The sequence below is a fragment of the Lycorma delicatula genome, chromosome 4 (genome assembly GCF_047948215.1).
Source record: "Lycorma delicatula isolate Av1 chromosome 4, ASM4794821v1, whole genome shotgun sequence".
Taxonomy (NCBI): Eukaryota; Metazoa; Arthropoda; class Insecta; order Hemiptera; family Fulgoridae; genus Lycorma; species Lycorma delicatula.
Genome location: NC_134458.1, coordinates 101,775,265 through 101,794,166, shown reverse-complemented (window position 1 = coordinate 101,794,166; position 18,902 = coordinate 101,775,265). Strand labels below are relative to the sequence as shown.

Below are 18,902 nucleotides of genomic sequence, written 5' to 3'. Positions count from 1 at the left end.
AGCTTAACAGTAATAAATAGGAAAAATTCACATTACAAAATTTAAATCAATTCAGTTTTGTGTAATTATGTATACACGTGCTTGTAAATAACATAATGTAAAATAAACATTATTATAAAAGTAAATCTTATCTTAAATATGTTTTTTTTTATACAATTCTATTACTAAACAATAACAATAACGTTGTAAAATAGTATTTTTACATTTATAGCAATGAAAACTTAATTCTATAAGTAAAAGTGACAGGCAGTATTGGTTACACAAATTAACCTAGCCTTCCAGTCTTCTAAATGTTCATAGTAATAAACACATTTCTTTGTTTTGTGGTCGTTTTTAACTAAAAATAATTTTTCATAATTTCTTTTTTATTTTATCTCAAATCCTTCATCAATATTTGGTCTTCTATATATATAAAATGTTATTAAACGTTCGTCAAACCAATCTATCATAACAGTAATCAATATAAACAATTTAATAATATATAGATTTTTCCGATAAAACATATTTGTGGAAATTTTTTTATATTTTTTATTGTGGAAATATTAAGAAAGTCATGTGGACACCTTACTTATACGCCTATTAAATTACATATACACATTTTTAAATTACATAGAATTTTATTTAACTAATAACTTCTAATATTTTTTCATACTATTTTTTTTATTGTTATTATTGAATTACTATATATTTTAAAACGTTTTTTACAATCAGAAGTTAATAATTATTAATAAATCAATATATTTAAATAAAAAAAAGGAGATTCGAATCGAACCGATATGCCTTCCCCCTTGATCCAAATATTTCATTAATTAAAATTTTATTTGGCTATAACTCTGGAACCAATGAAAATAAGTGTCACTTCTTATGATATATCGTTGAAAAGCTCTCAGTGAGGGCTTATTACTGCAGTTAAGAAAAAGTCGAAAACCAGATTTTTTGGGGATTTTGGGCTTTTTTGGATACTTTTGGTTCAGTCGGTTGCAATCAAAACGGGAGGTACACAACTAGATGTTACAACAATCTAAATCCAAAATTTCAACTTTTAATAGTTTCTGAGTTACGTACATACAGACATACAGACATACGTACATACAGACGTCACGCCGAAACTAGTCAAAAGGATTCAGGGGTGGTCAAAATGGATATTTCCGTTAAAATCTGAAAACCGAAATTTTTAGCGATCACAATACTTCCTTTACTTCACACAAGGAAGTAAAAACCTTTTTTACTTCCCGACACACGACTTTCTTTCCCAAACACGACTTTCTTCAAAAGTAATAGATAAATATCAAAAAAAAAAAGAAGAAAAAACAAAACAAAACAATTCATACTTTTTATTTTCAAGAATATTACTTTAAAAAAAAATAATTTATAGAAAATTACTTTTAAAAGAATTTTCTATTCATGCATGATTAAAAAGAAAAGCGTGGAGCGCACTGTAATTATAAAGTGGTTGTATGTGAAACTTTTCTCACTTTTTCTGTTTAGCCTCCGGAACCACCATAAGGTGTTACTTCCGAGGATGAATGATGATGATATGTATGAATGTAAATGAAGTGTAGTCTTGCATAGTCTCAAGGTCGACCATTCCTGAGACATGTGGTTAATTGAAACCCAAGCACCAAAGAACATCGGTATCCGCGATCTAGTAATCAAATCCTAGTAGGCAGTTACTTTTATACGGATGCAAATGGACTGTCATTTACAGTCCTTCATACTGTAATGAATTAATGTTCTAATGTCATTCGTACATATCATCCTCTGAAGAAATACCTTGCGGTGGTTCCGGTAGCTAAGCAGAAAAAGAAACAAAAGAAGCAGCATCAAAATATAACTTTTAGTAACTTAATTTAAGTAACTATTTAATATTAAGAGTTAATTTTAAAAATGGTTTTGGTAAAAGAAATTCTTAAATGAATGATCAAAATTAAAAACGAAGTTCTGCAAAAAATATGAACTTAATTTTTTCATCAAGTTAAAAAAAAAGATTCAACTGATGATATAACTTTTGTTCACATCAATCGTGAGTAATGAGATAAATTAGAATTTTGTTATCTATTATTTATGTTAATATATATATATATTAACTATATTATTATTTATATTAATTATACAAGAGCATGAGATTACACATTTAAATATTTTAAATTAAAAATTATGGCATGAAACTTTCAGCAAAATTTAATATTATTAATCTTTTTATTAGCAAATTCGAAATTATATGAGAATTTACAAAAATTGTTGTTACAAAGAAAATTGGCGAATCACCATTTCAAATTTTCAAAACTTTTCCATTAAATCACTGACAATGTATGACTTCAAATTACAAAATAATTATAATTAAATGAGGAAAGAAGAGAGAATCTACGGTAAAAAAATGGGATAATATATATACTTAGTTCTCTGCCTATGACAAAAATCATCTCAAAAGCAGATCGAAGTAATGAAAAAAAAGCTGATAACACAGCTGTAGGACTTTCCTGTCACGTGGCTAAAGCCAATGGAATGCGGCTAACAGCGGCTTTAGCCGCGTGACGGGAAAGTCCTACAACTGTGGATTGTTCTGATGCACGGCTTACACACAACTTAATTTAAAATATTTATAATTTAATTTAAATGAAATATTTTTCCGTTTATTTAATTCAATGATTATAACTGAAGTGCGCGCGCGCGTACACACCGTATTTAAATCGCGCAGTGTGGCGGTACTAGCGGCGACGGTCGGAACAAACTAAATCAATATAATTTCACAACTTACATAGAACAAATTTCGCTTCTACGATCGGCAGACTGGTGTAGCCACGAGGCTTAACGCACTAGGTACCGATTCAATCGGGCGATCGAGTTCGAGACCAGGTCAGATCGAGTTACTTTTTTACACTTTAAATATTATTCATTTATTTAATTCTACCGTTCACCTGTGATGTCGAATGTAGCAGTAGTTAAGAGCATTTTTCGTGGTGAGAATGCGATTTTGCAAAATTGTTATTTTTTAATTAACAAATGCGCCTAAGAAAAATATGAACTTAACTGGACTAAATCTCGAACTACTGAGGGTGACCTTGCTCTACAGCCTTACCCCCGTGACCTTTTATGTTGAAAATTTAATGGAATCAATGCCTTATATATAGAAGTAATCTGACCGATTTTGGTCAAAATCGGTCCGGTAGTTGTGGAGATATAAGGTGATTTAGAGGCCAACACTGAACCCACACACGTACATACGAACATTAACATCCGGAAAATTTCCATCCGGTTTTTTTATTTTTTCGGGTTCCTTAGGTGTCGAACGTCAAGATCCGGTGAAAACCAACTCGGACAAAACATACGTCTAACTCGGACCGATTACAATACTTTCCCTTGCAGAGCTTTAGCTCTTCTACAGCGCTATCTAGACGGAAAAGTAAAAAGACAAACCAAAAATAAAAATGAAATCAACAGTTTTGCCCAATGTGAAATATATGAACTAATTAATGTAGAAAAATCATTTTCTACGAGAAAACCGATTAAACATTAAATAATTTAAACATAAAACCCATTAAATACAGGGTGCCCCATATAAAACGCAACCCAACCTTATATTGGTAGGTACTGAAATAATAAAAAGGCATGTGTAAATGTAAATGTAATTTTTATTATTCCCATCCATTACCTTACCTTTAGAGTAAATGTTGGAAGTGGCCGCCATCTTCTTGAATACAAGCTTCAATTCTTTTTACATCGTTTATTGCAACTTTTTTCAAAGTTTGTGGCTGGATATTTAATACAGCTTGTTCAACATTGACTTTCAATTGTTCAAGTGTTCGTGGTTTGTTGCTGTAGGCTTTTTCTTTGAGGTAACCCCATAGAAAAAATCCACCGCAGTCAAATCTGGAGATCATGGTGGCCACAAGCCTCGACCGATAACACGATTACCAAAGAATTCCTCAACGAAATCAGAAGTTGAAACTGCGTAGTGCGATGTCGCACCGTCATGTTGTAGCCAGCAGTATCTGTCTTCGTCTTCCAAGAGTGCGATGAACTGAAATAAAATATCCTGATATCGTTCTGCATTAATGGTGTACTCGAAAAAAATAGAACCGATTATTTTCTTCCGCGATATCGCGCACCACACGCCCAACTTCTGCGGGTGTAATTGTTTTTCGTGATAAACTTGGGGATTTTCAGCACTCCAAATTCTACTGTTTTGGCTGTTTACGTAGCCATCCAAATGAAACCGTGCTTCATCTTTGGAAAATAACGAATTTTATTTTTCACAGATGAAATTCGCAGAAATTTAATGCGAGGGAATTCGCATTAATTCCCTCACGCAGAAATCGACGGAACCATTGACAATATTGTAGCCGTTTTTCTTTGTCGGGCTCAAGAAGTTGATGAACCGTTTGAATGCGATAAGGTCGTAATTGTAATTGTTTGGTCGCCCGACGAACAATTGGTTTAGACAAATTAATTTCAGCAGACAAACGTCTGATCGATTTATTTGGCGAGGCGAGTAATCGGTCTTTGATTTCAGTGACTGTATCTGTATTCAACACTGACGCAATTCTTTTGTGTTCCTTGTTATTAACAGAACCGGTCTCTCTAAATTTTGCAACTAACCTTAATACTGATGTTTTGTTAGGTGATGGTTTATCTGGGTACTTATGGCGAAACAAATCTTGCACTGCAACCACTGATTTCGTACTGAAGTACGACTCAACAATGAAAACACGTTCATCTAGCGAAAACACCATCTTGTTTCTAGCAATACACTGAACGTTATGATTGCATTGTTGTTACTATCGGTAGTGTTCTACTGTGTCGCCGCGATGTTCAGATGTTGGACAAGTCCATTTCAGTAACGAGTAGGGGAGTAAGCTTGACTTTTGAAATTTCATGGATGAGTGATTGATGGGTTTCGTTTTATATGGGACACCCTGTATTATATGTAGTCAGGTTTGAAGAAAAATAATTCTGAATTGGAAAAGATTTTCATAAAATAAATATAAAGAACAAGCCTGTTCATTATACTTATGTACTGAGGGTATTTTTTAAGGTAAATTAAACATATTTAGAACCTGATTTCGAATATCTCATTTTGGCTGATTATAATTCACAAAATGTATAATTAAATTGTTTCAAATTTTGAAATATTATTCCACAGACCTGTCGAATCTGAAACTACCAATTTTTATATATATAAATATATATTTTTTAATACTCATTATGAAGAGAAAATACTTCCACAAATATAATTGTTACTACATAAGCTATATAATCAACTTAAGTAAATTATAATTTAAAATATTAAAATGAGTATATATTTTTCTACAAATGTTTTTCATTTTTTATTACGTGGTGGATGTGACGATGAAGGAGACCGCAAACGCAACGTTGTCAGATCTCTTTGAACATCAGATTTGATATATTCGAGCGAGAATTCTTTTCTTTCAGTTTTCTTATATTATAACTATTATTAACTATTCTTTCATAAAATTAATGACTCTTTCCTCCCTTTCTGTCACTCATTCGTTCTCTCATCATAGAAATAGTATAATTATATTACAAACACTTAGAAAATACGTTTTTCATTTTATTCAAACCTATTTGCAAATATTTCTTACTTGAGAAAAATTATTAACCACAAAAAGGGTTTAAAAACCAATACATAATTAAATTATTATTCAGATGTAGTTGTTGGAGCTGATTTTAAGCAATTAGATATTTAATAACATTAATACCTTCACATTATTAAAAGAGATGCTTGTAACCTAAATAGAAGAGGATAAAAGCTATTTACAGGATAATGCTTCTTTTAAAAATTAATTTACAAAATTCCTAAAAAATAATCAGGTTTTTAATTCGATCCGTAGATCTATTTTTAGGTTTGTTCAAATCTTAATCTTTATCTGAAACAGTTCTCTTCCATGACCTTTTTTTATTTTGTAGGGGCAGTTCTGGTAGTTCCGTTAATTTTTATCCGTATAGCATGAGTGAAAGTTTTTAAAAAAATTATATTGTTTACATATATAATTTTTTTTGTATTCAACAACCTATTTTATTGCGTTAGTTTATTATTTTATTGGTAACAGTATGGTTTATGCTCTGTTGTCATTCTGATAATTTTACATATTTTCCTTTTCTGAATTTTAACAAGATACGAATTTTTTTTATGCAAACAGCAAAAAAGTTTTGAATTTCTTGCAAACATCTTCATTTCATACGTAAACAGTTTTTGTAGGCCCATCCATACTTTTTTAATAAAAATTTTAAATGAAAATAACTATAAAATATTAAACTGATTCTGACTTAAATAAAAGTGTAAAATAAATATTTTTAAAATTATTTTCCCTGCTTTTTTCGATACATGAATTAACCTACAGATTAGGATTAATTTGTAAATATTTTTTATTTGTTGTCCGTCTTATAAAAGTTGATAATTAAAAATAAATTTAAAAGGTGTTGTTTTACAGTATTTCGTGATTTTTTTTTGTACGGAAGGTAGACCGACCAGAAAAATTGTCACTTACACCAAAAAAATATTTTTAATATTTCAGAAACATCGGAAAAAGTAGCTAATTTAAGTTAATAAAGTAGAGCAAGTTAAGATTTCATTTTAATTACAATTAATTTAATTTGGAATTAATTACATTTAATTTGCTGACAACTGAAAACTAATAATGCTACGGTTCATTAAATACGGTTTATTAAATTTTCTTAAAAAAAAAAATATCAATTTTCCTGTCTCTAAGTAACATAATTATTTTATATATAACTAGCTTTCCCCCGTCGCGGCTTCATCCGCAATTTTTTTTAATAGCAACCTTGTATACTTCACATATGAGTGTTATCAACCTCCTTGGTGGCTTCGCCCGCGCTATATGGTTACTTGGATTTCCAGTCGCGATCAGGATATATTTAGTAAGTCAGGCTTCACATCACCCCCCCCCCCCCCTTGCCGTCTAGCCAAGAGCTTTGTCCCCTGGACCCTCTTGTGTTCATTGAACTCATGCTTGTGAGAATAATAATGATAAATGAAAATTAAGCCTCAATTTATAAATAAATATCAGTGTATTGTAGTTTCTTCAGAGCAACAGTTTGGTCAGTACGGGGCCCGAAGAGTAAAAATGTATTTCGCCTGGTTCTTAACGTTACCCCACCACTAGGAGGTTAACACCACTTTTTTTAAATCGTTTAATTTAATGGGGAAAATTTTCAATCATTGTTTAAACTATTTTTATTACTTTTCTTCAATCCTTTTAAGGTGAAATTTAGAAAAATATAAAAATTAATATTCACATGAAGATCACACACACCAAAAATCAAGTTGATATCTTCATTAGTTACACAGAAACTGGAAAAAAGTAAATTTCATTGTTACAGTATTTTAATCCTTTAAATTTGGAATTTCAAAAAAACTTTTCTTACTATGTACTTACACCGTAAGAAGAACATGTATACAAATTTTCATCAATTTATTTTCAGTAGTTTTTGCTGGGTGTTGATGATTCTGTCAGCAGGACATGTTGCTTTATATAGATTATATTACGTTTCTGCAAAACCTATCCTTACACTCCAAGTTCCGTATGGAGTTGTCTGGATATGGCTAATATAATACCTTCTTTATCAAAGTAGAAAATGCTAATGTATTAAACAAAAGAAAAGAAGATATATTTATATTCATTCCAAAAAATTTAATCATACTTTTTTAATAATTCAAATGCGGTACTTAAATAAATAAAAAATTATAAATTTTTTTTTAATATTCAATTTTAACGAACGTCAATAAAACTGCTATGACCTACAAAGTATATTTCAGAATTCTACTTGTTGAAATTGCGATATATATTTTAATTTCATTTAAGATATATTTAAGTGTTAATCAACTTTTATTTTTATACAAAAGGTACTTACTATAAGTCTACTAATATAGATAACGAATTGTATTTTAAATTGACTGTTGAAATCAGCTAAAATAGATTCCAAGAAAATTATCATCAGAATACAAATAGATACAATTTAAATGTTCTCTAATATTATTCCTGAAAAGAAAAGACCTTCTTAATTTTTTAAGCTGATGCATGAAAAAAGAATAAAGGACATAAAAGATTTATGTAAATTATCTTCAAAGGTGGCAAAAAAAAAATCAAAACAAAAATACATAAACATTCATCCTATTAACCAGCATCCCATGCCAGACTTATTAAAGAGAATATTTGGAACGAAAAGATTTTCCGTTGCATTTTTCATTCAGACAAATATATATTTGTATATCAGCATGCTAAGCCGATTGAAATGCACATGATATCGAACACTACAAGTGATACCTTCATTTTGTTAATCATACGGGGACTGGCTATATAACAAACATCATTATTCTCAGAGAAAACAATTCTAACTAGCGCCTTTTATACCTCAGGTGGTTTATACGTGTCACAACCATAAGGGTACATAAAGATTAATGTATCACTTTCTGCAATGAAACAATGTGTTTTTATACACTACTTCAATTCAGCAGCGAAGGATATTGAAGATACTCTACGAAAAAATATTTAGTGACTACTGAAAGAAAAACAACATCAAGAAAAGTTAAGGAGAATTACATGGAACGCTTAGGATATACAGTAATAAATACAGTAGACCCATAAAAACAATTTGAAGGTATTACGTATTTTTATAATTTTTAAGGATTTATTTTATGCAAAATAATAAATCCTTATACAACCATAACAATCATAGGTGATCTAATTCGTCGCTAAAACGGTACAGTCATGCTCAAGAAAAATAGTACTACAAAAATTGAGGAATGATGATTAATGAAATCTAAACCCTAAAACAGATTGAATTTATCTGTTTCAAAACTGGTTATAATCAATTTCGGTTATTGCGACTCGAAAGTTAACAAAGTGATTAACAATTTAATGTGTAAAACTGTAATCTTGTAGATTAAGTATGGTGTCGTTACTCAGCCAACAATCAGAAATTACGTTCGTCCTAGGTCTAACAACATGATCCCGTTTATCACTTAATAACGTGTCTTTCGTTCGATCGGGAACAGCATATACGAAACATTCTTTTTTTCCCTGCAAATTATCGCAAACATATACTGCTGAGGGTAAATGGTTCCTACGTTGTATTTTCAACTTGAAAAAAGCAATTCATCTATTTTCACGTTTAGACCATTCCCGCCTGTTCGCAATCCTTTTAGGATTATGAAATTCCTTTTACCTTGTAAAAAACTAACAGCATGTTTTTTTATCTAACAACTCACGGATTAAGTCATGAATACGATGTCGGATGAAAATAATAATGACGAATACAGAGCAAACACATAGGTTAACGATTGAAATGACTGCACCGAATAGTAAACAGTTAGTGATATTACTATAATAAGATAAGATGGATTAAAATATAATAACTACAACGACAGATAAGAAAAACATTAACAATTTAATACCGTACGTTATTACTTAAACCATAACCAAATTAGTAATTCCGAAAATGAAAATTAAGAATATGTCCGTTATCGAAATAAGACCCTAAGTATTTCATAATAATCTATTTTTGTTATTATTAGGTCTTCGTTTTTCATTTATTTCTTTTTTTCTTTTTTACTTATACTTTATTCCAATCTACTGATTATGGTTGTTTAACAATCGAAATTACCATCTAGGTTTAGATTTTAAATAAATTTTTTGTAAACATTTTGTTAATTTAATCATGTTTTCCAATTTATTTTAATAAATTTGTTCAGAATAACTTTTTCTTATATTATCAAATTTATTAATAATTAATAAGTGGTTTTTTTTTGTTTTTTTTTTACAGTGTTCTAGCTGTGATTTTAGTCAAACCAAATCCAACAAATTCAGCAGAAATAGTAAGAAAAGAAAGAATTATTATCGATACAGATGGTGGTGTAGATGACGCAATTGCAATATTAACAGTTTTAGGTGACCCGCATTTAAGTCAAACTATTCAAGGTATTACTTGTGTAAGAGGAATTACTGAAGTAAACAATGTTGTTATAAACATATTAAAAACACTTAAAATTGCTGATCGATTAGATGTAAGTTTTAAAAAATTACTTAATCATTCTTGCATATTTAATTAATTTCATTTACTATATTCCAAATTAACATTGCGTCTGGATTTGACCGGCACAGCGCTGCGATCAACAGCGCAACCAATTTAATTTTAGAAAAAAAAATTGCGAAAATTTGTAGAAAAATGTGAACTAGAACAGCTTGTGATTGAAAAGTATTCTTCCTGGTTTTTTCTCTTTATCAAATTATTAACATTTCTATTTTCGCAATGAATATACAAACATTTACTCAAATTTAGGACTTACCCTTGTTTATGTTATTAACCGTTGCATAGTAAAGGGCATGAATCTTGAAACTTAACATTGCGTCAACTGAACCTGCTCCAGCTGACATTCTAATATCCGTTTAGCGTAACATACGGTTCGCTATGGAACCGTTTGTGTGTGTGTATATATATATATATACTACGCTAAGTTTGCAATACTGATATTTATTATTATTAACATATTTATTATTTCAATCGTGTTAATGCTAATTTTAATTTTAATCATGTCAAGATTAAATAATATTATTTAATATTAAATAACATAATTAATTTTTAATCGATAATGTACTCGTACTTAATAATATACTCGTACTAATATACTCGTACTTTATGAAAAATATCTTATTATCAATTAATATTGTGCTAGTCCAGTGTTGAATTGAATGAAGTGTAATTAAATGAATTTATGTAAATTGTTTTATGAGATGTTTAGAAAAATAAAATACTAAGCTACTGCACATTTTACAAAAATTAAATAATACAAAAACTAAAAACTAAAATGATTGAACGTCATCATCCAAATCGCTAAATACCGAATTTCCCAAACAGTTTAATTATCTCATATATTTGATGTTTCAGCATAGTAGATGATAATGAAATGCAATAACTACGTAACCAGTACTGCATTTCTTGTTTTGTTGTACTGGATGTGGGTGATTCTTGCAATTTTCTGTGATAATATGCGTTGCCTAAAATTATTACGGAGTTTTCGGAAAGATTTTATTTTTCTTCAGCCTATTTTAAGTAATTATTTGCATTCATAGAGTCGTGGTAGTCGCCAGTTGCTGCACTCGCTTTCTAGATTAATAATGTATCCGGAATAAACCCCATTTCACCCTCCAGCTTGTATAATAATATAATCAACCTACAGTCTTTAGAAATTGGAATTAGAAGTTCTCCCCCTGAAGCATTCATCCATGATTTCGTCGAGGTATGACTTGACAACACAAAATATACGTTTCAGCAAGGTATACAATCGCCCTGCTTTTGGTTCTGAACTTTTTGACCGCGTTTATATATTGTATTCGTTTATCCTAATATAATGATGTTCAATAACAAGTTTCCTACTGCTTCCAGTTTTTTCCCAATCTTTCAGACGTACCAGCAATTTTGGAACGGTGGGCAACTGTTTTCTTTTGAGATGAAATTCGTTTCTATACTAAAAGTGGAAGCCTCTGATGAATTTTCTTTTAATTTGTTTAATAGATCCTTTTTTTGTTTCCTTACACTTTGAACTTACGATCGTGGTATTTTACACCCAGCTGCTTTTCTTTCTTCATACTTTTGAATTGGAATAATATACTTGTCATTTCCCGACTATCCAAATTTATTGTTTCTTCTTTCATAAATTCGTACGCATTACTGACTAATTCTCGGGTTTGTCGACTTAATTTTTTGCGTGTAGCAGTGGATTTAAGTTCATTCATTCTGCTTCAAACTATAGATCAAATAAAAATTTAATGTATACTATGTACACACTACTATAAATCAAGAAAATCAAAACGTGGCACTGGCGAAACGCACTCACATATCAACGATTATTATTATTCCAATCTTTCAACTTTAATGTATTCTACAAATAAAATACATATAATACTTGTTTTTATTTTGTATGTGATGGTTATTATCGATGTATGTCTTTATTGTTAGTTAGCTAATTAGAATGATTCATTTATTACAATAACGCATACTTACAGAATTGTTTCATTTAAAAGGAAGTATTGACTTACATTTCTCAAGTTTTTCAACGTATGCACCATATGTATTCTTTAATCGCTGGGCCATAAATTATCGTTATTGAAATTTATAAACACCTATAATATTTTCAAACAATAATTACAAGTGAAATAATTCAGGATAATTTTATTATAATTGTAATTAACATTATAAAATAAATTATTATATTTAACATCGATTTGTGATAACAATTTCTTTGTTAAATAAGATTTTTACTTAATGTAAATTGTAAAATGAATGAATAATGAACAGATTTAGTTTTCCGTTTTGTAAAACCGATACGAGAAATGTTTGTAGAATCATTGATATATAGCTATGGTGCTAAACTGGCGGCCCCGAGGTAATTTTTTGTGGCCCCCGACGCTCTGAAATAAAATAATGAAAACAGAACAATATGTTACGAAGAAAATAGCACTTAGCAGAGGTAGAGGCAATACCGCACACACAATTTCGTCATGTTAAAACTGAGTTAGAGCCATATGGATGGTGCTGCTACCTAACCCACCGGGTTGGTCTAGTGGTGAACGCGACATCCCAAATTCAGCCGATTTGGAAGTCGAGAGTTCCAGCATTCAAGTCCTAGTAAAGACAGTTATTTTTACACGGATTTGAATACTAGATCGTGGATACCGGTGTTCTTTGGTGGTTGGGTTTCAATTAACCACACATCTCAGGAACGGTCGAACAGACTGTACAAGACTACAATTCATTTACACTCATACATATCATCCTCATTCATCTTCTGAAGTATTATCTGAACGGTAGTTGCCGGAGGCTAAAACAAGAAAAAGAATGGTAGTGCTGATACCTAGCGGGCAGCAGCGCTAGCTAACACTTTTAGAGGGAAGCCATTACGATTGATTCATCGCATCACGTTTGTCAACTGTGCAACATTTTGAGTTTTTTTATTAGTTACTTTGTTATACTTACAGGTCACAACATATGAGGTAAGTGAAAATGAGTATAGTTATATTTTGTTAAAAATTTGCATTAAATTATACGCATCTTAAAGAGTATATTGATAAGTGAGTGGTATTTATTTTCATTTGCTTTATTTTGTAATAGATTTCACATATTCTTTCTCTAAATTTAAGCACTTTTGTTAATTTATTTCTTAAATCATTTTATTCATGATTTTGTTCAATAATTTTAAATATTTTCAATTTGATTATTTTAATGTTTTTAACGAAAGATTTGCGCTAGTTTCTTTGTCTCGATCGGCGTGTTAAAAATTTGTGGGTTGTGTTTCTTTTATAACTTTTTTTTTTAAATTAAATAATTGCAGTTATGTAAATTTATAAAAATTAAAACCTTTATTTTTTTTTACAGAAAAAGTCACTTTCAACACTAAATAACAAACGAAAAATTGAAGACTAGGAAAAAAAATTTCAAGAAAGGTGGGAGCTGAACAATTATTGTGTGGAAGTGAACAATAAAAGAACTTGCTTAATTTGCAAAAAAATCAGTTAGTGTCACTAAAGAATATTTCATTAAGCGACATTACAGCGCTAATCACGAAGAAAAATTTTTGTCCTTCGAAGGAAAAATAAGAAAAGAAAAATTAAAAACAATGAAGAATTCACTTAATAGGCAACAAAGAGTGCTTACAAAATTCATGAAAAGTAATAAATCAGTAACAAGAGCCAGTTACAAATAAGTTATCTATTAGCAAAACATTCAAAAATCATTCACCGATGGTTCTTTAATCAAGGACTGTATGATAAAAACTGCCGAATTCGTCTGTCCAGAAAAGGTACAGTCATTTCGAGATATATCTTTATCAAGAAATACGGTGTTCGACAGAAATGGCAGATGACGTTGGTTCACAACTACAGGACATATCTACCAAAGTCCAGTTCTTTTCAATTGCGATTGATGAAAGCACAGATGTGAAATATGTAGCACAATTTGCTGTTTTTTTTTCGTGGTTGCGGTAATAATATGAGGATCACCAAAGAATTGTTCGAAATTATCCCTTTTTATGGAACTACAACTGGTGAAGATATGTTTGATACTGTATAGAGCATTTTAGGAAAATTTAATCTTCCTCTTGACAAGCTTGTTTCTGTAACAACTGACGACGCTAAATTGATGAAAGGTGAAATTAAAGGATTTGTGCCAAGAAAATTACAAGATGAATATCCAGATAAACCAAAAATCAGAACTTTTCATTGCCTTATTCACCCAGTTCTCTATTAAAAAATATTAAAAATGGACGAAGTACTTAAAACAGTAACAAAGACAGTCAACTTTATTCGACCGAGAGTACTTAACCATCGCCAGCTTACTTCGTTCCTTAATGATTTAGAATCCGAATTCGAAGATCTTCCTTATTACACAGAAGTTTGTTGGCTGTCCAGCCACACAGTCCCTAAGAGCTTTTATCCGCTTTTGGAGGAAATAATTGTATTTTCTGATATAAAAGATGAAAAAACAAAAATATATCGATTATAAAAGATTCTTTGTGGGTAAAAGATCTGGAATTTTTAACAGATATTACAGGTCAGCTGAATAATTACATTGCAAGGCAAAGATCAATTAATAACGATTATGTACGATGCAATAACTTGTACAAAAACTGACTTTATTTAAAAATCATCTGCAAAAAACCTTTTGACTATTTTCCTACGTGTGAGCAGTTAAAAGCAAAAAATCAAAATTTTTCATTTTCACAATATTGTAGTAAAATTGAAGGAATCAAAAATGAATTCGATAAACGTTATAATGATTTCAAAGAGTAACAAAACATGTTTTCTCTTTTTATTAGTCCTTTTTCCTTTGAAAACGCTCCCACTTCAATACAACTAAATTAATCGACTCGGTTTTTAAAGACAGATATCGACAAGTAGGAATTCCGAAAATATATTCTTATTTAGGTTAAAAATACCCGGAAATTAAAAGGTTTGCTGTACAGATTTTATGCTATTTTGGGAGTACGTACTTGTGTGAGCAACTATTTTTGTTCACGAAATTAAATAAAACTGCCTACAGATCAAGATTAACTGATAAACATCTATCTACCATAATGAAGATTGTCTGTTCTCAGTTTTTCAATCCAGATATTGGAAAACTAGCAGGAGGAAAGCGCTGTCAAGGAAAAAAAAAATTCCGGAAAAAAAAATTAATTTTACTTTTATAGATACATTAAATTAAAAGCAATTATATAAAATAAAAAAAAGCAATTATGTATCAATATTATAAATGATTAGCCTAAATTCACTTAATTATATAATGTGTTTTAATTATTCTATCCATATTCCTGAATCCTCACTTCTAAATACAATTTTAAGAAAATCTGTAAATGTGTTGTGGCCCGCGTGAATCTTACCAGTTGTATTAAATGGCCCATGTTTAAACTGAGTTTGACGCACCTGATATACAGCATATTAGCTGCTTGACTACAAGCTTCAGATGTCATGCCTCCTAATATAAAATAAATATAACAAGTCAATGAGGTATTATTATATATATATACACACACACACACACACACACACACACACACACACACACACACACACACACACACACACACACACACACACACACACATGTGTAAATCTAATGGTTTCTGTGAGTTTGTTACTCTTTCGCGCAAAAATTACTCAACCGACTGAGCTGAAGTTTTGCATGAACATAGGTTTTATACCTGGGAAGAACATAGAACTACTGCCATTACGAAACTTTTCATCGTTTCAAGATGGTGGCCGTTTTTATAGCTTGCGGTAACATCCGAATTATGTTTCTTGCCAGGCAAACCGTTGATCAAATCGAATTAGGAGACCACTTGCAGTATTTTAAATTAAATTTTGTACAAAAATGTCTGTTTCTCTTTTCCTATATCTCTTTTAGTTATCGATAAAAGTAGCTTTAAAGGTTCAACGGTGTTCGGCTCGGCGACAAAACTAACACAGCCACTGCCATTGTTACTGTGTATGCGACGCGACTGGCTGCAGCTGTCTCCGGTTATTGAACTAAGAAACATAAAATTAAAACAATGAGAAACGATGAACGAGCACCTCCTTGTTGTGTTTTTCGGGTAACGCTAAGAACCGTGCAAAATACTTCTTTACCCGCAAGAAGGACGGGAACCCGGCTACACTTATCTACAATTTTTAAGATGGAGGCTGACTATTCTAAAATCCACATACATCAGATCAGTCAAAGTTTCGAGTTCAGTACTGAACAAACTGTTGAATCTCGTTAAAGCTCATCAGGGCTAGGAACAGGGGGAGGATGTGGCGACCGGAAGCGTCACAATTCGCGTGTCTTCCCCTACGGGGTTGGGATGACCAGACTGTTAAGGAGAGGTCTGTTCGCCTCTTCCTGGTAGATCGGAACGGAATCCTTAAATTAAACCAAGTCAGGGGTATGAACTGAAAGTTGAGTTCACTAAGGGAACTAGAAACAAATTTCGTTGTTGCGTATAACATTTTAGTGGTATGTTATTTATTGAATTTTCTCGAGTATTATGAGACATTTATGCACAAATTGGCTCTGTAAAGTGTAGAACTAGGCGCGGGGTTCGTGCTTCCGCGAACTCGGTTAGCTAGTTCAGAGGGGAACGATGTAGGACATTCAAGATGTCCGGATGAGCCCTGCAGCGAAGGCAAAGCTGAGTTATAAATCACTGATGTAAATATCTACCGAGGCATTTACATCGGTGGCATCCCAACAAAGCCTGGCTTATTACTATGAGATGTAAAGATTTAGAGGGCGAAAGACGACTCCTGTTAAAGCCCATCAGGGCTATTAACGGAGGGGGGGAGTGGCGACCGGAAGTGTCATAAGGTGGGTGTTGGACGAAGCTGGTATAGCCGAACGATTTAAGGCGAAAGTCAGTCGCATACCGTAGTGACCAAACTATTGCTCTGAAGAAATTATTATACACTGATATTTTTTTATAAATTGAACAAGCTTTAATTGATATTTATTAGTAGAATTATTCTCACTGAGGATAACGATCACAACAGAGGTCTAAGGGGCAAATTCTCCTAGCTAGACCGGCTAGTACACTACAAAATAACAAAAAACATTACTAGACTAAATTTAATGGTAAATTTCTTAAAACATAGTTTTCGCTGATATGATCTAATAAAATAAAAATAAATAAAATTAATAAATCCACTTTACCAGCAATCAAAATATTAAATCTCAAGATCTTTCGGTTCTTAAACCATCATCAGAGAATTAAAATATTACAAAATAAAGTCAAGATTATAATAAAATAACAGTCGACGGCTGTATTATATGACAGACGATGGTTTAAGAACCAAAAGATGTTGAGATTTTATATTTTAATTGCTGGTAAGGTGGATTTATTAATTTTATTTATGTTTAAATTTAATGGTAACTAAAAATTCCGTAAATAAACAATACAAAATTAAATATTAATATCCGTACTGAATTCAAATAAAAATATTAATAATGCATTATATTAAATAGTACTAACAAATACGCTTATGTTTGTGTCAGCTGGCGGTTTGAATTTTTAGTTCACATTTTTTCCGCAAGCAATATTAACTTGGTATGTTAATTATTTGTATAATTTTGTTTTAATCTTTTTTCTATTCTTTATCGATTTGTATAAAACATAGGAGCAGCATTTCTATGACAGTTATATTTACAGAAAGAAATATAAATAATCCAGGCTTTCAAAGTCCAACATTATCAAATAAATTGAAAATTTTTTAAGTAAATAAAATTTAAGATATAAAGCTTTATGACGAATTGGGGAAGAGAAAAGAAATTTAAATTTCTTCTCCTATCGCAGGACTATCTATCCTAGAACTAGTTCGGTGAGCCATTTATCCATATTAAGTTAATTTGGTAGAACGATATTATTTTCTTCTACAGTTGTATTTACTATGTATACAAGTATTATTTTGCGTCACTTTTTATAATATTAAAAATTAAATCATCTTGATATTGCTTCCATTCACTTGAATCCATTTAAATAATTAAAATACAAGAATTTTTAGTTTCATCATCCCCACATGGTAGCGTTTAAAATTTTTACAGAGATTAATAAGGGAAGGCGATCACTGTATTAAAAAAATAAAATTTTATCAAATTTTTTTTTTTTTTTTTTGTAAAAATATTCTCTGGAATTTTCTTTTTAAAATGGTACTGTTATTACAAAAATTGGATTACTAGAAGCTGTACAAAGGTTTCTTCTTCGTAATAACTACATACGCGGTTTTCGGCGACTGGTGGTTTCCAGTGGAAGACAAATTTTAAATCCCTTGCAACAAAATGTAGGTACCCATCCTTTATAATTTCCCGCTAGAATGAACAGTATGTTCAACGATTGTATCGAAATATATAGATTGTTTCGAAAATCGACTTTTGGTATCGGTTTGTTTGCTTTCTGCTTTGTAACTTAACCTTTCTTGCAGTGTGCGTTAGGGACTTGTTGATTTCTGTTGTTGTGTTGTTTTTTTGTGAATTTTGTGAAATTCTGCGTTCACATAAGTTTACAAAAAAAATGTAAGTAAACGATGGAGTAAGTAGAAAAGAACAACCGGTTTTTTTCATATCAGTACTTTTGACAACAATACAGAAAAGCGTACGTTCTGTCCACAAGATCCGACAACATCATGGCGCAAGTTCGTTCGAGCTAAGGCGGAAAACAAGCCATATATACATGCTGAATATTTTCACTTTCCTTAAATTACTATGAAACATGTACAAAAAAGTTTACCGTGACATGATCGATGCTAGACTCCTGGAAAAATGTTTTACATGAAAAACGCAAACGAGAGCCTCAACAATAGTGTTTGGTCGATTGCCTCTAAAACAGATTTTGTGGGTCTACG

At 31.0% G+C, this 18,902-nt stretch overlaps 1 protein-coding gene and 1 long non-coding RNA gene across 2 annotated transcripts in view; one reads left to right on the top strand and one right to left on the bottom strand.

The window, feature by feature from the left end:
* LOC142323709 (uncharacterized) overlaps positions 1-10,388 on the bottom strand; it is a 42,256-nt gene extending 31,868 nt beyond the window's left edge. The window contains exons 1-2 of the long non-coding RNA XR_012756155.1: positions 10,328-10,388; positions 7,419-7,620 (exon numbers count right to left, since the gene is read on the bottom strand). This is a non-coding gene — a long non-coding RNA (uncharacterized LOC142323709). The remainder of the gene's footprint in view (positions 1-7,418; positions 7,621-10,327) is intronic.
* LOC142323708 (uncharacterized) overlaps positions 1-18,902 on the top strand; it is a 63,619-nt gene that overhangs the window by 19,808 nt on the left and 24,909 nt on the right. Inside the window, exon 2 of the mRNA XM_075363835.1 lies at positions 9,805-10,045. Within this exon, the coding sequence (XP_075219950.1) occupies positions 9,805-10,045 (241 nt within the window). The remainder of the gene's footprint in view (positions 1-9,804; positions 10,046-18,902) is intronic.